Source organism: Bidens hawaiensis, unplaced genomic scaffold, assembly GCF_021521415.1.
Source record: "Bidens hawaiensis isolate Kalapana, Puna unplaced genomic scaffold, B.hawaiensis_p1.1 tig00000820_1, whole genome shotgun sequence".
Lineage (NCBI taxonomy): Eukaryota > Viridiplantae > Streptophyta > Magnoliopsida > Asterales > Asteraceae > Bidens > Bidens hawaiensis.
This window is the reverse complement of record NW_027491048.1, coordinates 2,149,015-2,175,138: the sequence shown is the minus strand read 5'-3', so window position 1 is coordinate 2,175,138 and position 26,124 is coordinate 2,149,015. Positions and strand designations below refer to the sequence as shown.

The 26,124-nt window shown below is 34.7% G+C and overlaps 3 protein-coding genes and 1 pseudogene across 5 annotated transcripts; 2 read left to right on the top strand and 2 right to left on the bottom strand.

Annotated features, from left to right (window-relative positions):
* Nucleotides 1-1,414: 1,414 nt before the first annotated feature.
* On the top strand, nucleotides 1,415-3,853 carry LOC143542402 (small ribosomal subunit protein uS3z-like; annotated as a pseudogene). The gene is made up of 6 exons (XR_013136897.1): nucleotides 1,415-1,500; nucleotides 1,590-1,737; nucleotides 2,880-3,051; nucleotides 3,134-3,188; nucleotides 3,275-3,406; nucleotides 3,500-3,853. The product of XR_013136897.1 is annotated as a small ribosomal subunit protein uS3z-like (transcript).
* Nucleotides 3,854-7,190: 3,337 nt separating this feature from the next.
* Nucleotides 7,191-9,108, top strand: LOC143539903 (transcription initiation factor TFIID subunit 15-like). 2 transcript variants are annotated; one of them, XM_077033100.1, is made up of 7 exons: nucleotides 7,191-7,334; nucleotides 7,443-7,804; nucleotides 7,926-8,123; nucleotides 8,203-8,286; nucleotides 8,373-8,454; nucleotides 8,526-8,652; nucleotides 8,748-9,108. In XM_077033100.1, exons 1-7 carry the CDS (start codon nucleotides 7,215-7,217, stop codon nucleotides 8,942-8,944), a joined length of 1,170 nt encoding a protein of 389 aa, XP_076889215.1. In that variant the 5' UTR covers nucleotides 7,191-7,214; the 3' UTR covers nucleotides 8,945-9,108. The 2 variants fall into 2 exon arrangements, with proteins under 2 accessions (XP_076889215.1, XP_076889207.1); XM_077033092.1 differs by having other exon boundaries at nucleotides 8,745-9,108.
* A 230-nt stretch (nucleotides 9,109-9,338) lies between these two features.
* LOC143542412 (delta(24)-sterol reductase-like) lies at nucleotides 9,339-12,029 on the bottom strand. Its single transcript, XM_077035005.1, has 2 exons — nucleotides 10,772-12,029; nucleotides 9,339-9,806 (listed from the first exon to the last, which is right to left on the bottom strand). Exons 1-2 carry the CDS (start codon nucleotides 12,014-12,016, stop codon nucleotides 9,360-9,362), a joined length of 1,692 nt encoding a protein of 563 aa, XP_076891120.1. The 5' UTR covers nucleotides 12,017-12,029; the 3' UTR covers nucleotides 9,339-9,359.
* A 9,055-nt stretch (nucleotides 12,030-21,084) lies between these two features.
* Nucleotides 21,085-23,865, bottom strand: LOC143539892 (large ribosomal RNA subunit accumulation protein YCED homolog 1, chloroplastic-like). Its single transcript, XM_077033081.1, has 3 exons — nucleotides 23,813-23,865; nucleotides 22,057-22,738; nucleotides 21,085-21,963 (listed from the first exon to the last, which is right to left on the bottom strand). Exons 2-3 carry the CDS (start codon nucleotides 22,596-22,598, stop codon nucleotides 21,585-21,587), a joined length of 921 nt encoding a protein of 306 aa, XP_076889196.1. The 5' UTR covers nucleotides 22,599-22,738; nucleotides 23,813-23,865; the 3' UTR covers nucleotides 21,085-21,584.
* Nucleotides 23,866-26,124: the final 2,259 nt, after the last annotated feature.

Here is a 26,124-nt window from a genome sequence, read left to right as displayed (position 1 = left end):
TTAGAGGCCTAATGTCATAAAATTAGAACGTAGTTCCGTTCAATATAAGTTGTATTATTTCAATTTAGAGGCCTTATTTTCATTTAGTTTTCCGTTTGAGTTCTAAAAAATATACCATGTAGAAATACACAGAACAAATTATATAAACAATTGAACGCGGTGAGTCAACTCCGGCTTATAGGATTTCAAGTCAACCACCTTCAATTGGAAAGAGTATAGTTTTCACTTACATCGTGTGTAGCGGACGTAGTCGCGTTTAACGCCATGTGGTGCCACATCATCATGGGTTTTTTTTTTTACTAAAAGAGATGTGAATGAATACTTCCGATCATTATCTAATTATTTTTTTATTTTTTATTTAAAATAATACAAGTAACATTTCATTATTAAATAACTAAAATTTACATTAAATTAAAAGCCAACATCAAATAACCTGTCTTCGTCTTCTCCCTTAAACTCATCTTCACTTTCCTTGTCTATTTCCTTGAATCAACGAGTTCCAAACCGACCTGAACCAAGCTGGACCAGGTTGACCCTTCTTGCTCTTCAACCGGTTTCTAAACCAAACTGGCTTTGACCAAATACATCTCTAGTTAGGGCCGTCCAAACCGCTCGTCACTCGAACTCGCTCTCCGCTCGCTCAGAAATTGCTCGGAAAATGCTCGCTCGTTTTATCGCTTGATTGAAAACGAGTCGCTCTGCTCGGTTCGGTTTGTAAACAAGCCAAGCAACGAGCAAAGGTCTGCTCGGTTCGGTTCGGCTCGAATATTTTTAATTTATTTTATATATAATTATATATGAACAAATATATAAATATATAGAAAAATACATAAATATAAGCTTACAATCATTTTTACCCCTTTAAATCTTCATATTTCGTCAATTTTATAGTTTTATTTGTTCGTTTCAAGTTTTTAGAATACTAGAAGTTTGTATGCATGATTATTATATCACACTTTAAACTTATTTTTAATACGAAATTACAATATATTACACATATGTTTAAAAAGTACTATTTTATTTCTAAAATATATTATTTACAACCTTCAAATTTGTTTCTTATTTAAAAATTACAAGTGAAAAGGAAATAAAATAATGCTCGAAATCGCTCGATGTTCGATCGAAAAATGCTCAACTCGATTTTCGCTCGTTTCGGTTTTCGCTCAGTTCGAATTTCAGCCGTTCTTCGGTTTGGTTGTAAACGAGCCAAGCAACGAGCAAGCCTCCGCTCGGTTCGGCTCGGCTCGGCTCGGCCTATCTCTAGTTGAAATTACATTGATACAAAACTTGGAGAAGTTCATGTAATGCATAAATCCGGACTCGCAATAAGATATGGGCCTAGACAGCCCAAATAACTCCACCCTCCAAACTCATCCCAATAAATACATCCATAACCCTAATTCCCAAACCTCCAACTCCACCTCAATTAACACCAGCTGCTGCGGCCAGTGCATCCAACAACCGGTGACAATGGCAACTCAATTGAGCAAAAAGCGAAAGGTCAGTCCATACAACACATCTCATTTATGTAATTTTTCACAAATCTCACTATAATAATATATTATTATTATTATTATTATTCCGTACAGTTTGTAGCTGACGGCGTGTTCTTCGCCGAGTTGAATGAAGTGCTTACCAGAGAGCTAGCGGAAGACGGTTACTCCGGTGTGGAAGTTAGGGTTACGCCTATGCGGACTGAGATTATTATCAGAGCTACGCGTACTCAAAATGTTTTAGGTATACGTTTAATTGGAGTGATTTTAATTAAATGATGCTTTTGAAGAGTAAATATTAATATAATTAGTGATTTGATGATTTGTTTTTATTGTAGTTAGCTAATTATAATATAAAGTTGCATTCTGCATATGTACTTGAAAGTAAATCTTAATAGGTATAGTGATTTGGTAATCTGGTTGTGTTGTATTTAACTGATTATACTGTAAATTTGCATTCTGCATATGTTCTAGAAGCTGGATTATTAAGTTGAGGTCTGTGGATCTGTGATATCATTTCTGATATTGTTTTATTTGTTCACATAACATTAGTTTGTGGCTTGTGGTATATTTTTTTTGTCAATTAATTATTTGTGATTAGTTGTAACAGTTAGGTAGTGGACTTGAGACTTTGCGTATTTCGACATTAAGATTAATAAAAGGTTAAGTTAAATTATAAAGATTTACTTATGAAAAATTGTTTTTTTTAGGTGGTGGACAAAAAATGCATTATTTTGAAGACAAATGTTTTTGTTTTATGATTGGCGTTGATGCCTTTTGTTTCTTAGTTCAATAATCGAGAAAAGTGATCGATGATTAACAGTTATTATTCTCATGATGTTTAACACTATGCCGAAGTAAGAATGTTAATTAAGATGGTAAGGGTCAGTTTTAAGTTTTAACATTTAGGTAGTGGATTTGAGACTTGTGTGTTGCAACGTTTAAATTACTAAATAGGTTAAGTTATATTATATGGATTTACAAATGAAAAGTTTTTTTTGGTGGACATGAAATGCACTATTATGATGACAAAATGCTTTTGTTCTGTGGTTTGTATTGAAGCACTTGGGTTCTTAGATTTTGTAATTTAGAAAAACAGCCGATTGTTAACAGTTATTATTTTTTTTGTGGTGTTTACTACTATACCAAAGTAAGAACATTAAGACGGCAAGGGTCTGTTGGTGTTGTGTTGTAGACTAAGTAGAGGGCATGTGTTGAAGGATAGCCGTTGTTAAACTTGCACCATTAACAGCTTACTATGATAAATACCAGTTTTTTTGTTCATTGTGTTGTTGTACTTTTTGAATGTTTAACCTATACAATTGTCATTAGACATGTTAAAAGAATGGTTATTTGCTTATTTAACATTTGAACCTTGTTTTTCAGGTGAGAAGGGAAGGAGGATAAGAGAATTGACATCGCTTGTTCAGAAGCGATTTAAGTTCCCTGAAAACAGTGTTGAGCTTTATGCTGAGAGAGTCAACAGCAGGGGTCTCTGTGCCATTGCACAGGCTGAGTCTTTGCGTTACAAGCTTCTTGGAAGGCTTGCTGTTAGGAGGTTTCTAAATGTGCCCCTTTCTATTTAATATCTAATCTGTTAACATCATGATAACATGTTAGCCTCCATTCAACTGTTTCAGGGCCTGCTATGGTGTTCTGAGATTTGTTATGGAAAATGGAGCGAAAGGGTGTGAGGTATGTAACTATGTGATAGTTATCTCCCTGGTCTTGTATACAAAAGTTTGTTACTTAGTTTCTTGAGCAATGCCTATTTATCTCAGGTGATTGTTAGTGGAAAGCTTAGAGCTTAACGTGCCAAGGCAATGAAGTTCAAGGATGGTTACATGGTGTCATCTGGCCAACCGGTCAAAGAATACATCGACTCTGCTGTGAGACATGTGCTTCTCAGACAGGTAAAATGATTCGTTTTCTGATTTTAGTTGATTTTTATTTTTTTTTCATGCTTGATATTAATAAATAACTAAACTTATGTAAACTGTTTGCAGGGTGTTCTTGGTATCAAGGTTAAGATCATGCTCGACTGGGACCCAACGGGCAAGCTCGGCCCCAAGACACCGTTGCCTGACAATGTTGTTATTCACATGCCCAAGGATGACGTTGTTGCACTTCCGCCTAAAGAGGTTGAGGAATATAGACCACCACTTGTTGCCGATGAGCCTTTGCCTATGCCGATATCTGTTTAAGGTTCAGTTAGAAATCTTTGTTTTATTGGACTTCCAAGATTATGGGAGAGCAATTTTCTTCTTCGTCTTCTGTTGAGTTTTTGTGAACAAGTGTTTTTTTTGAACTGATGTTGAATTCTAAAAATTTATGTTTATGATCAGTATTATTTTTGAGGATACTCGATATGAGATAGAATGTGGTGATAGATTAATTGATCTTTGTTTGGCCAACTAAGCACCTAATGATCTCAAATTTGAAAGTGTTAAAAGTAATCTGTAACTTTTACGCGACTTAGGGTTATTGGGGTTGAGCTCGGGTTGGGATAGGGTTCCTTCGGGTTTTCTGGCAACCCCAGTGCCATTGAGTTGGGTAGTGGTTTTTGGTAAGGGTTTTGTGTTGGGTAAATATGTTGCTTCTCTGTTTATACAAAGTTTTATATTTTTTTACTAAAAATGGGTTCAAGCAAGATTATTTCATGCTCGAGAGGCGTATCAAACAAAAATGTGTGTCGAGTGTGAAATAAAAGATGAAGCTACACAAAAAAAAACAAGAATATTTCACGATTGAGAGATAGACCAAACAAAGAGTCTCTCGAGTTTAAATAAAAGACTAAGTTACACAAAAAATGAATTGCGAAAACTTAAAACCTTACTCTTTATAAAAACGGATCAAGGATAGGTACATGTTTTATTACATAAGTGTTTCAACGTACAATCCAAACTATTTAGTTCAAATGAAATTGATAACTACAAGAAGATCATAATAGTTTGGATTGTACGTTGAAACAACTAATATAAAAGAACCACCATTCATGTAAACTAATTTCTGGTTAGTTCAGTTTGATCTTGTGTTTTATTTTTAAAATTCAACTAGAAATAAATCTGAAATCCGAAACACTCAGGATAAACCATGCACAATAGTTTGTTCGATTTGGTTATGAGCTAAAACCGAACACACAATGTTTCAAGCTAACTTCAATTGATAAATCACATTATGTCTTAAGCTAAATAAAATATTAAAAAGCATTTCAAAAAAGAGTTATCAATGACTAACATATTACATGTAAAAAAAATAGAAAATAAAGGATATTTATAAAGCTAGTTGGGTTTGGATAATTCGGTTATCTGTGCATGTATAGCTAAATGAACCATAAAATATGTGTGTCAAAAACATTTATAGCCCGGGTATAATATTTCAAGTTTGAAGATATAGCCATAACTGAACCACAAAATTTGTTTATTAAAAACATTTATAACTTGAGTATAAGGTTTCATGTTTGAAACCTGATTCAAAATCACTAAATCAGTATGGACAGTTAACATTCCGTCTTAGAAATGTCCAAACGCTGTTAAAAATATTGAAACCAGACCATCGATATTTTAATCTAATCTATTTCATTTCAAACCAGTCAAGCCTGATCAAATATAGTCATTTTGAAACCCGCTCAACCATGTTGACCCGAACAACTTTCAACAAAAACCGGTTTTCACTTTTGTTGACCCAAATACGAACCCCTATAACTCAACCTGGTTTACGCTAGAGGTGCACAAAGCGAGTATTAGAAAAACCCGGGTTCGGGTATGATCAGGTATTTAAAAATCGGGTATTAGTAATACCCGGGGTCAGGTTCGGGTATGGTGTATTGCCTCTAAAAACCATACCCTATGTATCGGGTCCAGGTCGGGTATAAAACTGGGTATTTGAATACCCTATTTCCAGGTATTGAAAAAACCATATTTTTGGGTGTTTTCAGGGTTTTTTCGGGTCTTTTTCAGGTATAGATTGAAATTTTTTAAGGGTTGCACTTTTTAGGGGTATTTACGCGTATTTTCAAGTTATTCTTCGGGTATTTGAAAAACCCGGTTTCGCTTATTGGAAAAACCCGGTTCCGGGTATGGAACCGGTTCGGGTTTTCAGGTATTACCGGGTACAATCGGGTCCGGTTCGGGTACGGGTTTTGATACTAAAATGTATACCCTATCCGTACCCTACGGGTATAGGTTCGGGTATTAAAAACCCTGGTATAAGAAAACCGGTTCCGGGTTTTTTCGCGCCCTAGAAAGCCTATTATCACAACAAGGCCCAAAACTATAAGCCCACACAAGTAATATCGATTCTGGATGAAGCTTAGTTTTGCTCAATCATCAAACAACGACGGCCGACTCATCGACACCGTGTCTCCGATCTCGCATTACCGTTTGTCTCTGGTAAGTATATATAATATATTCCGGTCATCTCTTGTTCTCATATTCCTGTTTTAATTTCCATTTAATCTACTTTCCCTATATAATTATTATTATTATTAACCTCATTGAGGCGGAAACAAAATTAGGGTTTAGAATCGATGTTTAATTTTGGATGTAGCTTTTACTTAATAATATTATTATATTTTACATATGCTTTATCAAAATTCAAAGTTACGAATTTTAGCTTTGTTTTAGACTTTTAGTTAGCTGGTAGCATTATATTCTCAATGTATTTTCATGTTATTATCATCGGTAGCCTAGCGTCGTGTAACATGCTTGTTTAACTGTTAAAAATCGGTTTTATTTTGGTAGTTTAATCGATGTTTGTTAAACGTCAATATCAATGTTATTGTTTCATACATGTGAAATGATTTCCTTCTGTTTAATAGATACTTCGTTGTAAGATAAATTTAACAAAACACATGACCTTTGCTGGTTAAATTTATCTTAGATCGACTGCCTGCCGAAGAATTTATTGAATTGAAGTAGATTATTTCACCGGTTGGTAATGATAACATTGATATTGACGTTTAACAAACATCGAGCAGACTATCGAAATGAGAATTGATTTTTAGCAACTAGAAATGCCTGTTACATGATGCTATGATGCTGGGCTACTAATAATAATATGAAAACACGTTGATAACATGATGCTACTGACTACTTAAAACAAAGCTAAAATTGGCACTTTTGATAAAAAAATATATGTAAAATAATAATGTCATTAAGTAAAAGCTGCAGCACAAAATTGGGGATCAGGAAGATCGCATTCTGAGTTCAAACAGCAAGCAAAAGGAGAATTTTGTGTTGTTTTATTTATTTTTTATTTTTTGTTATTCATATTGTTTTGATTTCTATTTCAATTTATTGACTTGAGCTTGTTAAAAACTAAAGAATCGTAATTTCATCTTATATTTGTGTTTTAATAGTCTATATCAGTAAGTATGAAACCTGGAAACAGTACAATATTCTAGCAGGGATGATATAGACTATTATATCAGTAGATGCAAATATGATGATTGTTTGACATATATTACAAGTTAACAACACGGAAGTTGTGGCTTTAAATGCTTATATATTGAAATAGTTTATTTACTTTATAACTTATAGTCTAAAAGCTAAATGTTTGAAGAACGCCCACATATTCCGACTATGATTAAGTTTTAGTAGGTTATCAGTTTATCTTGTTACAAATCAGACCCCTAAGGTTGGTCACAATTACGTCCGTTAGTAAATTATTAATCTCTTTTCTTTTCTATTCTTTTGTAGTGTTTGATGTTCCTTGAGTACGATGGCAAATTATTCAGCAAAAGGAGCCCCTTCAAATGGATCCGTGTATGTTTGTAACTTGCCACCTGGAACAGATGAAGATATGTTATCTGAATTCTTTGGGACAATTGGCTTGCTAAAGGTATGGGTTCTTAAAAGGTATTTCTTTACCCGCGTATTTGTTTACTACTTTACTTTATATATATATATCGCTTGTTGATATTTTACTTTTTTTGTTTCTACAACACAGAAAGATAAAAGAACAGGCCGACCAAAAATATGGTTGTATCGGGACAAAGTAACAGACGAGCCTAAGGGAGATGCTACAGTGACGTATGAGGATCCGTATGCTGCATTAGCTGCTGTAGAATGGTTTCATAATAAGGAGTTTCATGGAAATGTTATTGAAGTTCTCATGGCCGAGTCAAAAAGTTCAAATAGTTTGGTAGCACCGTTTGTTGACTCAAGTTTAGTCAATGACGTGGGACCTGATGAGAGTGGTTCTGATGTTAATGAAAGCGGGGCCCGAGGTAGAGGACGCGGTGATGCTTCCGGAAACATTCCACCAAAAGCATGGCAGCAGGATGGTGACTGGGTGTGTCCGAATACAAGGTCTGTGATATGACATTGGTGAGCAGCTCATACTTCATAATTCAAATCTATTTAGAATTTGTTATTATCATGCAAACAGTTATGTTTGTTAATTATTATGTACATGCTGTTTTGGTGACAGCTGTACAAATGTAAACTTTGCGTTTCGCGGTGTATGCAACCGTTGTGGAAGTGCAAGACCCGCTGGTGCAGGCGGTGGTGGTGCGGGAGGTGGTGGTCGGGGTAGAGGTCGTGGTGGTGGTTCTGATTCAGGTGGCGGTCGAGGTGGAGTCGGTGGGCCTACTGGTCTTTTTGGTCCTAATGATTGGTCTTGTCCAATGTAAGTTCATAAGTAGTTAGATAAACATTATTTTTCAAGCATTTTACTAGTAAACAAATACTTAAAACTATTTCTCCAGGTGTGCTAACATCAACTGGGCAAAACGGTTGAAATGCAACATCTGCAACACGAATAAACCTGGTGTTACTGAAGGGGGTGTGAGGTATGATGCTATACAAGTCATTTCAATAACGTATTTCTTTTACATTCACATGTTGAATATATTATTTTTGTGACTTGTGTAATTAGAGGAGGGCGTGCTGGCGGGTATAAAGAACTTGATGAAGAAGAGTTAGAGGAAACAAAGAGACGAAGGCGGGAAGCTGAAGAAGTAAGATTACTATTAATGTTATTTTATATTACACGAGTTTACGTTTTTACTTATTACCATGAAATTTTCAGGATGATGGAGAGATGTATGATGAATTCGGAAACCTGAAGAAGAAGTTTCGTGTCAAAGCACAACAAACTGAAGTCGGTCAGGTGTTGCCTGGAACAGGGCGGGCAGGCTGGGAGGTCGAGGAGATAGGTAGTCCTTTTATTTCTGTGAATTAAATTTATTTAAAGTTATTCATTAGCATGTGAAAATAGTGAAATATAGAATTAACTGTTTTATTTCAGCAGGGATGAATGATAAAGATAGAAGAGAAAGAAGCAGAGACAGAAGGGAGGAAAGAGAAAGCAGCAAGAACAGACGAAGGAGCAGAAGTCGTGAGAGGGATAGAGGTCGGGAAAGAGAGCGGGATCGGGATTATAGTTATGAAAGAGACCGAGAATATGGCCGGGAGAGGGATCGGGATCGTCACAGGTATCATCATTGATTATTATTAGTTTATAAAACTTGTGTTTTTGGAGGGTTTTTAAGCATTCGGTATCTTTTCGGTTCTGTGTTTGCATGGTGAAGTACTTGTATCCTGGCACTCTTTCTTGGACAATCTTTTGGTTTGTTTTGCAAAGATTTATGATGAAACATTTTGATATTATTATTATTGATTTTTGTAAACCAGGTATAACTGTGTTGAAAAATATTTCTATGAAGACCAACTTTTATTGGTATGACCATACAACTAATTATATAATGTTTTTATAACTATATAGCTTACATAATACAGAGACAACTTCAGTTTTAAGAACTTATTTATCAAGCATATACTTGTATTTAAGTACTTTGATTATTAAGAAAAACTCATCTTAAGAAACACACCACTAATTTCCAGGCTGCAAGTATGAATACCACTAATTTGTTGGCTGATCATTTAAGCTTTCGACCTGCACGCTTTCGGCTTCTTGAACCTCCTTCTCAGTCTTCCTACCTTTCTTGCTTTTGTAGTAAACACTCATAAAGTTCCCAACACCTCCATACTTCCTTCTACACTTCTCATAAAGCTCACCATCAAACATCCTCCAAAAGTCCTTCTCACTGAGCTCACTAACAGCATACTGTGTCTCGAACCCATGGTTCTCGATCAACCATTGCTCCATCCGGCTAACTGAAACGGACCCGTCAAAGGCTTCACCCCTCAACACCGCTCCTGGTGCATAGTAGAGTCCGATATCAGTGTACATCTGCGCGTGTGCAGTGTCACTGCGTCTGTGTTCTTGCTCGAACCCTGCCTCGGGATACACCATTGTCTTGTATGGGTGTTTGTATAGTCTATGTGGACAAAGCCAAATGGGATATACCTGTTTTACAAACATTTATTTTAACAAAACATTTAATTTTGGGGTCTACTATACACACACCGTCTGATATATAATGCCACACCGTTTCAAACGGCCACCCATATATACGTTAGATGACTGTTAACACCAAAAGACGTTAAAAGTTCAACCATCTATTGTCAGAACATCCGTTTTGACCAAAAACTTTCAAAGTTAGACCATTTATAGTCAGAACAACCGTCTGATGTTAGCTGGACGGCCATACTAACCAAAAACTTTCAAAGTTTGACCTTTTGGGTCAAAATGACCGTCTGAATGTTTTGTTGACGGTCGTTTGATGGTGTGAAATCAGATGGTGGTGATGTAGCTATAATATGACTTTGGGTGTGCATAAAATCGAAAAAATTGATCGAAACCGAAAAACCCAACTAAACCGAACCGAATTAGAAACCGGTGGTTCGGTTTTGAACTTTAGCAAAAACCGAAATATTGGTTTTGGTTCGGTTTTGTATACTGTTAAGAACCGGAAAAACCGAACCACACCGAAATAACAAAAATAATCAAAATAACCATAATATCTTAACCGTAACCATTAAAACAAAATCTACTGACGACTATCTGTTTAGTTTTAACATATGGTTAATAACAATTATATTTTGGTTTTTACATATGGTTAATAACTAATAATAATGGTATTTTAGTTTTGATTTTAAATGTATTTTTTATAAGCATTTAATATTTGAAATCCAAATATTCAATATTCTATTAGTTATTAATTTAAAGAAAAAAATATAATGCCCAATTTCAATATCTTCGGTCAACTTTTTTTTTTTGGCCCAAAAAGTTTTGACTCGAGTAGCAAAACCGAAAAAACCGAATCCAAAACCGAACCGAAACCCAAAAACCTAAAACCGAACCGAGAAACCGAAAGTCTGGTTTTCAGTTCGGTTTTAGTCAAAAATCGCACCGAACCGCACCACACGCACCTCCATTTCATAATGTGCCCATTCTAAAGCATCTGAAACCTTGTAAAGAGGAACAAGCAAGTCTTGTAGAACATGCATATCATGATGATAGTTTCGTATAGCTTCGACTTGTGTCGCCTTAAGTAAAGATATTTTCGGAGGCATCATCCAACCAAGAACAAACCGAAACCACCATTGATCCGCAAAAGGAAGCAAAAGCTTCACTTCCCAGAAGTAACTTCGAGTATGTCGATGATAATACTCACGAGTCGGTACATACTCGACAAATTCACCTTTTTCTAAAGCCATCCGAGCATGCTGATAAAACCACGGCTTAAACCACCACCCGATGCGATTAATCTTCGTTCGGTTACTCTCCGCTTCACATCTAGAAGCAAAGTTACCAGTCATGCAAACAGCTTCATGAGGATTGTATATTAATGTCTCCACAAAATCCACAACCTTTTTATCATCATCAAATTCGGGTGCGAAAGAATCAATATATCCGTTTGTGAGATCGTTTAACGTGTCACCCTTTACGGGTTTATACGTTAACTTAATATATTCTTTAATCGGTACGAGTTTAATTTCAGCACATGTAAGCAAACCCAAAGTCCCTTGGGACCATGGGATAGCATAGAAAAGATCAGAATACTCGTTATCTTTTGTAGCGCGTACAACTCGCCCGTCTGCAAGAATAATCTCGTAAGCCATGACAGTGTCAGCGAAAAGACCATAAATATGCGAGCTTCCTTCGAGCCCGCTACCGTTAATGAGCCCACCAATGGTTAGATCATCAAGCTCTGGTACTATAGGGAGTGAAAGGTTCATTGGGACAATGAGTCTAGTGAGTTGACCCATGTTGACTAATGGCTCACATTTTACAATCATTCTTTTTTTGTCTATTTCAAGAATGTTGCAAAAGGCCGAAAGGTCTACTTCGAAACGATGAGCTCGTTTGTAGTCGACGTTGCGCATGCCAACTGTAACCCATGGGCTTCGGGCGGTACATATGAGACCGTCTTTTGATGGGTTTCTTTTCTTTAGTCTTTTGATCACTTTTAGGATGTTTTCTTCGTGTTCTGTTTGGCGTTGCTTGTATGACTTTCGGTTTGATTTAACTTCGCGGTGATAGTCGAGGAGGTATAATGTGAGAGACAGTGGAAGTACGAGAAAGATGATTAAAATCCATCGGAACTGGACTAGATAATCGACCCACACCTTCGTTCTCTTTGGTCTGACCAGTGGAGTGACAGGAACAGACATTCTGGTAGATAATCTAACGTTATAATAATAATTAGTTTTGGTCAAGTAATCTTTGAGTGTTGATCTACAAACCAACAAGTTGACTTCATTATTAACACAATCATGTTATTACGGTATTTGAGCTATTACGGTCAGTCATGAGCTATTACGGTATTTGAATTTATTATTATATTTTTGCCATGTTTTTTCTTATAATGTTAATCGCCGTTTCAAAAAATTAACTTATATATTTCGTTACTCGTTAGGGCCTACGGGCATTTTCATTCAGCTCGGCCAAGATATTTAAATCCTCGAAAACGACCTTTTTATATACACTTTCTTTATGATTATTATTGTGATGAAAACAAGGAATGCGTGCACCTATCATGACTGCTACACACCGACCAAAATGACGACACTTAGAGCATCCACAACGCGTAAGTGTCCATTTTCAGCGAAAAAACAAGGCAAAAGAATTCTTTAGACGAATTATGATCGCTAAAAGCGGCGTCATTTGGGTATAAATCAACACACACGGTGTAAATATATATGCATTCATAATATATGTGTACAAAATCTTTATTCATTATATGGATATGATAAGCTTGTTTATAATTACAGTTGGATTAATTAAAAAGAACTTGCTAACGTACCTTCTCGTTTAAGGGCAATGATGGTGTATTGTTAACTCATTAAGAAAACACTTTTGAGTTTGGTGGTACATTTCATGAAGAAACACACACATATATATATAGGTATATAATATGAATATGTATATACCAAGTATGGCCCTTGTAATCATGGCTCATGTCAGCATGGTTCTTTACAGAGATGAAAAAAAACCATGCCCGACGGGTAACCTGATGGGTATTGGGTTCGGTATGGAATTAGTTTTAAAAGTTTTTGTGGGTGTGAGATGAGTATGAGACTAGATGATACTTGGCCCGATTACTATCACATAGACGTTTACCTGACCATATACCTGAAAAATTTTTAATTGGGCAAGTACCATACAAAACCAACATACCTTTTGTTTTTCCTCATAAAAGTCTCTCAACAATTTTTTGCACATAAAAAATCAACATACTTTATGTTTACACGTAAAAGTCTCTTAACAATATTTTACGCATAAAAAAACTATACAATTATTTTAATCATAAGAGTTCATTAACATGTTAAATTATATATTTTAAATAATGAACAGGGAAACAAAGTGGGGAAGAAATAGGGTTGGGATTTGTGTTAAACTTGTAATATAACTTAGGTTGATATTATTAAAAGACATAATTTATTAATATAAGTTTTTTAGTAATTTATTATTAGTATATATAGTTTAACATGTTAATGGACTTTTATGATTAAAAATAAGAAAGCAAATGGTTTTTAGGTGCAAAATACTGTTAATGCAATTTTACGTTCAAAACATAAAATATGTTGGTTTTTTATATGTAACAAATTATTAAGGGGCTTTTAAGGGTAAAGAAAAAAAGCATACTGGTTTTTTATGGTATTTGTCACATTTTTAAATGAAGTCCAAGTCTGTGTGCCTCACCTTAACCACCTCAGATAAAGATCGTTAAGTATAACGATAAAAAAAATGTTCACGGAAATCCAGTGAGTAATGATAAAATACGTATACCCGATACCTGACATATAACTACAGAACAAATACCTGACGTGTATTTGCCCGGCCCATTGTCATTCTGTAAATTATTTCGGTAATCCAACTTTATTGTTCATATGTGGGCTGCCAGGCATGCTTATTCAGTACCACCAACATCATGGCTCGTGTACAGTCAATTATAGATGCTTCATAAAACAAATTAAAATTTTGTTTTATAAACTGTGGATATGTTAAAACCGACTCAAGTACGAAGCTTGGAGCCAAATAAAATTAAATGTGCTTTGTTGTTTTATAATTGCTGTCTATTTGGACCACTGTTGAAATTGATATAATGGGTTTTTTTTAATGTTCAACACAATGAAATCCGTTTTATCAAATATAGTATGATAAGAACTTTTCAGTACGTTTAAATAAACAAATTAATTTGCATGTGTTTTATAATCTCTTTTTACATAATAAAATACTAGTCAGGTACCCGCGTGATGCAGCGGGATACGCACGAACGTTATCGGTGTCAGTACGTTCCTCGCAACAATACGCGCGTATCCCGATGATGGTGTGTGCTTAACGTGACATCAGACGCGTAACCGGTGTCGGTAAGCACGTCACACAACGCCTACACGCGGGTAATCTGGTACGCATAAACAAAGTCATCCGCGTAACTAATGCCATAACGCGTGTAACCGGTGACGAAAATCAAGAAGCAAAAATGAAATGTATAGTAATTTCAAGTAGACCACTTTTTAACCCAACCCGTTTTGACGCGAAACCCATTCCAACCTAATATCGTTTTAACCCAAAGCTCGCTTTGACTTGGCCTTTCGATCTGAACCCATCGAGAACCGAACCAAATTAACCATTTATTTGTATCGACATGTTTTGAACTTAATTTGTTATGACCCATGAGCCGAACATGTCCGACCTTTTCCCGGTACTAATTGATAATCATGTAACATGCTAATTTTTTTTAAATTAATAAATTATAGTAATATGATACTCAAATTAAAGATAATAAAATGCTCATGGTTATTGTGTATTTTTTTTAAATAAATATTAACGTGTGAAAAAGTTATTGTTGTTTAAAAGTCGTGGGGGTAGTTTGTTTAGAATAAGGGGTAAAAGTGTAGGTATTATATAAATTAACAAAAACTAATTAAAGTTGAAGGACTAAAAGTTGCAATTTATTTTTAACAAGTTGAAGTAACTGTTCATTGATATGGTAAAGACAAAAATGCCCTTAATATCTTATAATTTCATGCATCATGTGTTGTATTATTTGCGTGATTGATGGTACCTCTTAAAATTTAAGAGGTCTTTAGGATTCTCTTTATATTTATATATAGTATAGATATAGATATTAGTAAATTATGTAAAAAGAATTAAAAATCTAAGTTTTGAAATTATATCATCCTATTGATCTACTAATTAGGCTATTTGTAGTTGATCGAATTTGTGGGGTGAGAAGGGCGATTTTTGAAGTGAGCCCCCCCCCCCCCTCTCCGGCCGATAAATGAGACGACAATAGGGGAGGGGGTTATTTGTCGCCGGTTGTGTTTTGTTTTTATTATTCTTATATATATATTGTGTGTGTGTAGAGCTACAACACCATCACACTCTTAAAACAAAAACTCATCATTTGCTAAATGAGCGTCACATGATACAAAACGCCTCATTTTGTAGTCCCCCCATTACACATGACCTTAAACACATATATAAATAATAGCTAACTTTTATCTTTAAGGTAATTTATCAAATTATTATATATACTACTTTGATAGATCCAGTTATGAGGATTCAATTATCTTATCAAGAAGGAAACTTACACATGCTAGAAAACCCATTTGAATCAGGTTTCGAACATAAAATCTTAAAATTTCAAGGCTTAATCATCAGTTCACTTTAATGTCACTGGACCACCTAAGTGCCACTAATCCTAATCTCCTTCAAATGGTAAGCATAGTTTAACCACCTCGTTTCACCATTAAGCCTATTTAAAGTGTCATAACTCACCTAGTTGAGACATTTGCTACTTGTTGAGTGTTAGTGGCCTATGATCATTGCTTGTATTAAAAGTCATTCATCATGTTCTTTAAGCCTTTCAAATGATCAAATGTCAATGACACATCCAAAATAGTGTTTTATTTCTTTGTTTTTCTTTACAGCTTGGTTAAAAAAATCGTGGTATTTAAAATGCATGAATGATCTTGTAAACATACACTTGGATCAACAATGATACTAAATGACATTAGAGGGTGGATTTCAAGATCAAGCCATGTTTAGATCATCAAAATCTCAGATTACATGTGATTTTTTTTTTCTTTTTTAATTATAGATATAAAAATATTTTCAAACTACAACACTAATGGATGCTATAAAGTTAGTTTTATAAATACTACTTTTTGATCCAAATCATGGTTATAAAGGATGTTTTTTAGTAATTGTTATTAAGTTAGTTTTCAAAATACCTATGTTGAAATTAACTTTTACAAATCGAACCGAACAAACCAAATTCTTTAAAACCAACGAAAGTTGAGTTAGATCCAAAATCTAATTAGATCATATTTGTAGAGTAGGATCCTGGTATTCAAAACGTTCTCGGTTCATCCACCGGCTTCGTACGAAAGTGAGTACCGCGGCCTCTTTGTAAATGTTTAACACAAGCGAACTCACCAACTTCATAGTTAACCGTTCCAATCTCGTATTTTTAGGTCTGGAGCAATAGTAAGTGGACTTATCTATGACAGAAAGACTTGGTTGATAGGTTTTGTATATGTAAAAGGTGGCCTAGAGCCCAAACCCTTGTAATGTTTTTAAGTTATCATGAAATAAAGTGTGTATTTAGTTTATTATTGTTATATAATGTGTTGTGAAACCATAATTCACCTTGTAATTCCAGTATAATGGGTTGTGGCTAATAAAATTCTTGTCAACCAAGTTCTAAGAGAGCTTCCACATGACATGAGTACCAAAGTCTTATAAATATAATAGTAAACTACGATTTTTGTTCCTATGGTTTGTTCAAATATGCGGTTTTAGTCAAGTAGTTTCAAATTTGTGATTTTCATCATTGTGGTTTCATTTCACTTGCAATTAAACCCGAATTCATTAACCCTGTTAAGTCTGGTCGTTAAACACATCAGCTTGCCCTTCACATGAAGGCCAGTTTTGCCCTTTTTTCCCCAAATACACCCCAGCCCTCATGTGAGGGGGCTTGCGAATTACAACTGGGGTTTATTTGGAAAGAAGAATGACAAAGTTGTCTCTCATGTGAGGGGCACACTGATGGGTTTAACGACCAGATTTAACGGGGTTAATGAATTTGGGTTTAAATGCAAGTGAAATGAAACCACAGGGACGGAAATTGTAAATTTGAAACTATTGAACTAAAACCACAGATTTGAATAAACCACATGGACAAAAACCGCAGTTTACTCTAAATATTATTACCAAGAATCATTTCCATCCTTCTCTATGTCCATCTCCTAGAACAAATAATAAGTAAAAAAAAAACCCTCAAAGCATATACCATGAGGGTCGTGTTTGAATATAATGACCCATATAAAAAAGTACATAATAAATTTAAAACTATAAAACTTGTAAATAAATTAACATGTCATTAGTTGATCGTTTCGTCCATTCATTAACTTGTTGCTGTAGATACCTATAATTGATGGCAACAAAATTCTTCACCTAAAATTGTGTATTAAATGTTTATATTAAAAACCTTAAAATAACCCAACAAATCATGCATGCTAAAATTTACTTGCTTTCATATTTGCATAGTGACCAAATTAACTTTTATGAATTATTAGCATGGTGTGACATTCGTCAATTTCGGGTCTCAATTCGTATTCGTTTTGTAAACTTTATTGATGTAAACCGACCCGTTTTGTAAACCGAAACCTTTGATATAATAAAAATGATGGATTTTATGCTACAATATTGTTTTACACTTGTTGGGTCTTGAAAACATTCATTCCGGTCTTTAAAACGCTTAAAAATCACTTAAAACGAACTTCGGGGACCAAAACTGCCATTTTTGAAAAAGGAAATAACCCCTTCGCGGGGCGCGACGAAATGGTCGCGGGGCGCGAAGGCAGGTCTGCAGCTGCACGTTTTTTTGGTTATTTTTATGCATACATGTGATCAAAACACCCCATTTTTATACAAGACCCTTTATGCTTGACCATTTCAACTTACCCTATATATACACCACCCTTTCCATCCATTAATCTCTGCTACAACTCCAAATTTCTCTCACAAATTCAAAGATCTTAAGGTTATTTTCATTGTGTTCTTGAAGGTTTGACTTCTAAAAGTCAAACTAAGTTTTATCTTTAATTCTAACTTGTTCATCTAACATTACTAACTCTTGAATATGGTGGTACAACATATATATAATACACACCCCTTGTTACCTTTGTTAGTTACTTCACCGACTCCGGTTGGTTGAGTTTCGAACGTCATAAGGCAAGACTTCATGGAGGACTTCGAGTTCTTGATATATATATACACACACATAACTTATCTATACATATTATTTATGTCTAACTTCTACTCATTTTAGTTTGTTAGTCACATTTACAAGTCTTGGGTATGTGGAGACCATCTATGAACTCATTGTGAGATGGAAACCGAACCAAACCGAACTTTTGTTAAAAAGACTTGTTGTTGACTTTTTAGTAGTAGAACTTAAATATTTTCATTTGTACATTATTATACAAGATCTATGATATATGGGTATGTGGAATCCATCTATGAACTTGTTGTGAGATGGAAACCGAACCGATCCGATTTTTTTACTCGCTTAAGACACACAAGTGTGTTTTTAGCTATCAAGACTTGTATATTTCTTTAAAAATAGTTTACAAACTGATTTTTATTATTTTCTTAAGTACTTGGAAATGTTAGATCCAACTTGATCTCATAACTAAGTTTGGACCGACAAAACCGAACACTTGCTTAATGTACGTTGTTAGTTCTAAACAATAGATCTACATACTTGGTTAAGTCCTATAAAGTTTTTGTGAGTTATCTCATAACAATTAATATTTTGGAAAGTTGACTTTGGGTTTGACCATTCGTCAAGACCCGAACCAACAACCCGAACACTCGTTATAGACCCGTTTTAGTATCTTTAGCCCAATGGAACTTGCATTTTAGCATTTCCCCACCTTATTACTTAACATTGGTTAAGTAAATATAAGGTTAGATACTTTAACCCGGTTTCGAGCAAACTTACATTTTTAAAGGGTATTATTATAAATTCTTAAATAGTTACATTTTAACCTTGAACTTTAAATTGTTTACTTTTTGCAACAATTATTTTATTTAAAGATCTTCAAGGCAACCTTTCTAAATCCAAGACTTCTTTTATTTTAGGCTTCATCCGTTAACTTATCCTTCCGGAAAATCTACAAATAATCAATCTTTCAAGTTTTATTACTTGAACGTGAGTAACTTCATACCCCGTTTTCTATCTTTTGTTTTGGGGGTGACATTTCATCTTATCTAAACTAAATGTTTTATACTTGGGTCTTAAACCACAAACGTTGTTGTATACTTTACTTAAATACTTGCTCGATTTGGTGTTCTATGCTTATATGCCTATGTGTTTATCGATTTCGGTTGGTTGAATCTATGAATCCTAGACTACTTGGCATCCCCTTGTAGCAAGGTGTCGTTAACGTAATGCAATTAACGATAATCTATTAAATCCTAGACTACTTGGCAACCCCTTGTAGCTAGGTGGCGCTAACGTAATTCTATTAGCGATTGTCAATTTATCCAAGTTGTTGATTTTATTTATGTTTCGTATACTAGTTTTGTGGCTTTTCTTACTATATACTATTGTTGCTCAAACTTATGAATTGCTCACCAACCTTTGTATTGACAAACTTTATTTTATGAAATGTTACAGGTTTACATCTTGGTTGATTCGATGCTTGTGGTGAAAACGAACGTCAAGACCTCTAAGTTATTAGCAAAAATGAACAATATTTAACTTGCTAAATTTTGTTATATTTTGTTGTATTTGACTTATGAATATTTGGTTATGTGACATTTTCGATGTTATGAAATGAAATGAGTTTGTTAAATATTGTCGCTTTAAATAGTGTCATGCGCTTATGGGCAATCGTTGCACCCCGGCATGTTCTGCCGCCTTTGGTCGGGGTGTGACACATGGACTCTTTGTTTTACAATTTAAGCATATAATTATTAACTGGGTTAATCAGTAACTAAATTGGTGAGACGACTAATGTATTGTGAGCCATGTACGTTGTCATAAAATCCAATTTATTGTGAAATGAATTTAGTTATTCAAACTAGGGCTGCAAACGAGTCGAGTCGAGTCGAGTCGAGCCAGAGTGTGCTCGAGCTCGAGCTCGAACTTAATCGAGCTGGCTCGAGCTCAGCTCGTTTTCTTTATCGAGCTGAAAAATCGAGCTCGTCGAGTAGGACTCCTTTAATTTTTTTAATTTTTTTTTAATTTTTTATTTATTATTTTTTATTTATATTTTACAAATTTTGATATATAAAATACAAAAGATATAATTTTAACATACATATTATGTAAAATTTATAAACTAGAGAATTTATAAATTTATTTGCTTTATTTCCGTTACTTTTTTATAAGGTTTTAGGTATCGAGTAACATAATATATGTAGAATTTTTATTTATTTCTTTCTTGGTATAATATTATTATATATAGATATTAAAATTTAGGGTTTAATATAAACGAGCCAACGAGTTGAGCCAAGATCGAGCCACGAGCCGAGTTGACCCTGGCTCGAGCTCGGCTCGTTTAAAAATCGAGCCGAGTTGAGTCGAGCTCATTTAGAATCGAGCTTTTTCGAGCCGAGCTTTTTTCGAGCTATTTTCGAGCGAGCCACGAGCCGCGGGCTTTTTGAACCGCCCTAATTCAAACTGATGGTGGATGATTTAATTATGGGTATATGAGGTAATTTGAATCTACTAAAATATAGTGTTTATATATCAAGACAGAAGACAAACGAGCAACAAGTTGCGCCGCAAGCCCTTTTAAATTAGAAAACTTAATCTTTTAAAAACTACATTGGTAAATCTTTGAGTCATAACATTACTATGCATGAACCGTTATGAGTTAAAATAAATATTGGTCTAAGTAGATAACGGGTTATTGATGCTAGGTTTGAGGTTTTATGGAATGGGTTAGGGATCCATATATATCCGGTCAAGCATACAAGAAAAATATACTTTAGAAGATCAAACAGAGCATCTATGCATTTGTTCAACGACCAGGTCTCCGACCTTGTCATTTAAAGAAATTTTGAATGAGTTAGGGAAACTCTATAAAGGTGGCATGAACATGAGAAAAAAAATCGAATCACATAGTCTTTGGATGTCTGTCATTTAAAGCGATTCCATATGAATCTCTGGAGCAACTCTTATCGATTTCTTTTTCTTACGAATTCCTTAAAATAGAATAACTTATTGAAAACAAATATATCAAGTTCTTCGCAACCTTCCGAAGAAATTGATGTCTCTAACGATGACATTGCAAGTAATGCCTCATCATGACTTGGTTGGCATTTTCAATTCACAAGTCTTATTGATAAGGTCCGAGTACCCACTGATTATTAGTTTATTACCTTGTGAGCAGAAGAGGCTATGAGAGCGGACAATGTGCGCACCTGGCAGGAGAATGTTTATTTCAGGAGCACAAAAGTTTTAAGAAATTCCCGATATTATGTATATCTTTTTTAAAATACCTGAAATCTTATGTTTATTGCTATTCGGTAAGATTTTGCAAATTGTTATGTTTATATCTATAACTTTAACCGTCGTTTTAAAAAAAACAGTTTAAAGATCATTCCTCGTACGACACAAACACACTATTAAATTACATATCAACAAGATCCAAAGTTTACAAAATTCTTACAACCATACATAAAAAAAAAACAAAATTAAAGAATGTTTCAGCCCTATTGTTGCATTTTCTCTTTCAGACCTCCAAGAGGCCCATAACTTTTTGACTTTGACCCCTGTTGACTACAATTACAACTACTATTATTACGATTTTGACCACAGTTTAGACACAAACCTTTGCACATTGGGTCACATATAGCATTGATCTTTATCTCCAAATGAACCATATCTCTTATATGCTTAGATATATCTATCTGTTTCTCTTCAGGTGGAAAATACAGCCAGTCATCTAAGTCAACCGACTCTTCGTCGTCTCCTTGTTCACTTTGACCATAAATCACTCCCATGTTTATAACTTCAGGTTCTTCTATCGGCTCTTCAGTTAGTACAAGCGAGAAATTTGAAAACACGCAATCTGCAGCCGGTCCACCACACCTTAAATCAAACAAAACACTAACTTATTAATCCTTAAACATGTAGCCATGATTATATTAACATAATTGAATAATTTCAAGAACCAAAGGTTACCTATTGCATCCGAGGGTTAGGACCGTGCGTATGATCCCATCAAGCTTCAAGTTATGTTTCTTCCTCGTTACATCAACGGATATGAAGACAGGTGTTCCGTCTGGAAAATCTTTAACAGACTTTGTGACGCGTAAGCCCATTAAAGAGGCCCGGGATTTCGAAACTTGGGTTGAAAGATGACCTAGTCCTAATCTTTCTAAGGTTGTACAATACTCAAGGTGAGAGATTGAAGGGTTTCTTTGGTACATAATAGCTCCTTCCCAAGGTGAATCTAGATCATCGTCATCTTGATCTATCCAATCGTCTTCCATAAAATTCTCGTCACCGGCTAGCTCAAAGTTGGAGTTGAATGAATCTCTTGTAACAAATTCTAAATGTGACTTATGTTTCAAACCCGTTGATGTATGCTTATTAGCAACTAACTGTTTCTGAAGAATGTTGCAGCGGATGGTAGAATTGTAATGCGGGAGTGATACTGATGCTTTGACATTATTTAAACAAAAGCAAGGGGTCAAGACGGAAGAAGATAGAATTAGAGGCATTCTTGACTTTACTTATACTTAACTCCTAACCTTTAAGTAACTAATAATTTTGTTCAGTATGCAACTGACTAAAGTCTACTGAAACTTTACGAAACTGGAACCAAGGTGAAAGTCATGTTGCCAATGATAACAAGCAGCCCCTGTAAGATGATTCAGCTCAGATAATTAAAATATAAATCATATGAAAAAAAAGCAAAACATATGTGTTATGTAGATACACCGACACATGATTAACTTTTGTAAACCTAAAAGCATGCAGAACAGAAGCAACAGTACGACATATCTGTTCAAAACTCTATGCAATTATAGCCTTTTAATATATTTATGACTTATGACTAGGGGTGCAAACAAGTTGAGCTGCTCGCGAGCTACTCGAGATCGAATCAATAAAAAGCTCAAAATGAGCCGAGCTTTTCTCCGAGCTTGAGCCGAGCCCAAACCTCAAATAAAGCTCGTTTAGGCTCATCGAGCCTTGTGTTTATTTTTAAGTTTTACCTTTTCTGGATTTCTATGTATTAATCTCTCACTGCACAACCGAGCTCTAGATGAGATTTGGCTCGTTTAAGGTACACGAGCCCGAGCCGAGCTTAAGCTTATTTAATATTATTTTTCTCTCAAAATAGATATAAATAATAAAAAAACGTATACAAGTTAACTAATACATAATAAATGAGCCGAGCTCGAGCTTTAGAAAAAGAACTCAAAATGAGCCGAACTCAAGCTCTCGTAATTCAAAACGAGCAAAGCCTGAGCTTGAAAAAACTACTCACGAGCCGAGCTCGAGCTTTAGAAAATGAGCTCAAACTAAGTCAAAACGAGCGGAGCTCGGGGCCTCAGGCTTGGCTCTTTTACACACCTAGACTTTCCAAATTCAAATTGACATGAACTTCATCAGAAACCTAACGTCTACATACTTCAAACTCAAAGCAGATTCCATTTATACATACAAATTTCAAAAACTCGCTACAATTTTCACTAATTTCCTAAATCCGACGAAATTAACATAAAAACAGAACGAAACGATTGCAATTGGAGCTAAATTTGTATAAATTATACCACTAATCGTTAAAACAAACTAATAAGATGGAGTAAATAACGTTCGATACATTGATGTAAGTATATAACCGTCGTTGTAATGAAAGAAACCCTAGAACTGAGATGTTAATATTAGAGATAACGAGAAACAGATAGATATAGATAGAGAGCGAGAGTACCTGCAATTGGTGATGTAGCAAGGAAAGGTTTTAGGAGATTGGATTGTAAAACCCCAATAAGTAGTAATAATGATATGGTTTAGTGCGGTACGTCGGAAATTGTTTGGAAAATGTTTGCTCGTTTTTTCGCTCGATTGTAAATGAGTCGCTCTGCTTGTTTCGGTTTGTAAACAAGCTAAGCAACGAGTAAAGATCTGCTTGATTCGGTTCGACTCGAATATTTTTAATTTATTATTATATATATAATTATATATTAACAAATATATAAATATATATATAGACAATACACATAAAATATAAGTATACATTTTTTAAACATGTTTAAAATATTCCTATTGTCAATTTTATAGTTTCGTTAGTTCGCTTCAAGTTTTCAGAATACTAGAAATTTGTTTACATATTCATTATATTTCACTTAAAACTTATTTCTCCTAAAAATTTACAATTTCTTGTATGCTTGTCTAAAAACTACTAATTTGTTTACAAAATATATTATTTACAGCCTTCAAACTTCTTTCTTATTGATATTTAGAGTGGATAAGAAATAAATAATGCTCGAAAATCGCTTGATTCGAATTTCAACCGTTTGATTTAGTTCAGTTGTAAACCAGCCAAATAACAAGCAAGTCTTCGCTCGATTTGACTCGGCTCATGAACAATCCTTAATGGTTTGAGAAATCATGTACCCAAGCAGGGTGCTAATGAGATGTTTGGGCCATAACTAATGGGCTTATGATCCATGATGGATGTTAGATGGTATTCATTTATTTACAAACTTTTTAACTATTTTATCCAAACTTTAATGTTAGAATAGATTGATCGGGTTTATAATGGCATGCATGATTAACTCTTGTTAATCAGCTACATCAATACAGTAATTTGGGTTGCTTGTTACCTCATTGGAGGTAAAATAGGCAATCTCAATAATTATTATCAAAAAACAAATAAATGTTAAATTAGTAATTACACGTGTAAAAGTAGGTGGGCATTGGCCAAACAGATACCGAACACAATAAGATGTTACAAGTAATAAAGCAGAAGGTGCAGACTCTATTGCACAACTCCCTACAAAATGTATATATATAAATTAACGAAAGACCAGATATCAGAGTTCATAAATACAAACCATAACCCGATAAAAAAGATTGAAAATGAAACATAATCCAAAATCAAACATTGAAACAATGAGATACGGAAATGTATGTCTGATTGTCTTCGTCTTACTCTTTCCGGATTCTACTTCAACGAGTGGGATTTTACTATGTATGCATATTTGTTTGTTTGTTTGTTTGTTTTTTATGTACTTCAGATGTGAACAAATTAGAGTTATTAGTATATAATCGTTGTATATGATTATAAAAGTTGTTAGAACTCATAACAAAATATGTGGATTTAGTGCAAAATGAAGTTACAGCCATCACAGGAAACATACTAAAATCACTATGATAAGGATTTTGAATCTACGTGATTACACTGCAAGAATGATAATTTTAGTTAAAATAGCAATTTTAACAAATTGGACTCACTTGATAAATTTAATTATGGTGACAAATTCCAAAGTAACTTTTCAACAACCAAAGATTCAGCATTTTAAACTATTTGTAATCTAACTCATAAAGTCGAAAGTCAAAAGTCAGAAACAACCTTTTTAATCATTTAAAAGTGACACCTTTTTGATCTTATGTACATGTAACAAGTAGTCATTTTTAACCAAGAAAAACTTGTGCAGATTTAACCTCTTCTACATCATCTCACAGGCCAGTCAAGTTGCTCCACTGTTCCATTGAATAAATTCCATGATCCATCAGCAATCTCATCAAACAACTGATTCCAGCCCCATCTCGAGTACCCAAAGAAAAACCAGTATGCAGTCACAGGCCAGTCATGTGATTCTAAATTTTGCCTTAAGTTGAGTGTAGCCAACGGGTCAAGGAAGTAAACGCCTGGTAAAACTTCAGGGTGTTGGTCTCTGACACGAGTTAAAGCGACAAGAGGAAGTTTAGGTGCCATGAGAAAACCACCGTAAGACAGCGGTGCATCTTTCAGGGGATCCAACCCCTGTTCTATCGGTTCCATGATGTCCCAAATGAGAAGCCTGTTGATTATCAGACCCTGAAATCCGTTGGTCTTGTCCGCTTTCACTATGAGAATTTTGGATCCTTCTAATGGACTTACATCAGTAAGTTTTTCTGTTGCAGTGAGCATGGAACCGGGCGTTATTTCTGGTCTAGGTCCACTGGAATCGTATGGCGTATGAGGCACATTCTCGGTTGCTAACTTTTGGGTATACGCCTGGCTGGTTCGGGTGTGGA

Bases quoted from the DNA above. Each gene is read 5' to 3' on its own strand.
- LOC143539892 (XM_077033081.1), bottom strand. From the start codon at position 22,598: ATGCCTCTAATTCTATCTTCTTCCGTCTTGACCCCTTGCTTTTGTTTA. The intron at 21,964-22,056 runs GTAACCTTTGGT...GTTTGATTTAAG, and splicing joins CTAACCCTCGGATGCAATAG to GTGTGGTGGACCGGCTGCAG.
- LOC143542412 (XM_077035005.1), bottom strand. From the start codon at position 12,016: ATGTCTGTTCCTGTCACTCCACTGGTCAGACCAAAGAGAACGAAGGTG. The intron at 9,807-10,771 runs GTGCGTGTGGTG...TTTGTAAAACAG, and splicing joins GGGCACATTATGAAATGGAG to GTATATCCCATTTGGCTTTG.
- LOC143539903 (XM_077033092.1), top strand. From the start codon at position 7,215: ATGGCAAATTATTCAGCAAAAGGAGCCCCTTCAAATGGATCCGTGTAT. The intron at 8,124-8,202 runs GTAAGTTCATAA...CTATTTCTCCAG, and splicing joins AATGATTGGTCTTGTCCAAT to GTGTGCTAACATCAACTGGG. The intron at 8,653-8,744 runs GTAGTCCTTTTA...GTTTTATTTCAG, and splicing joins CTGGGAGGTCGAGGAGATAG to CAGGGATGAATGATAAAGAT.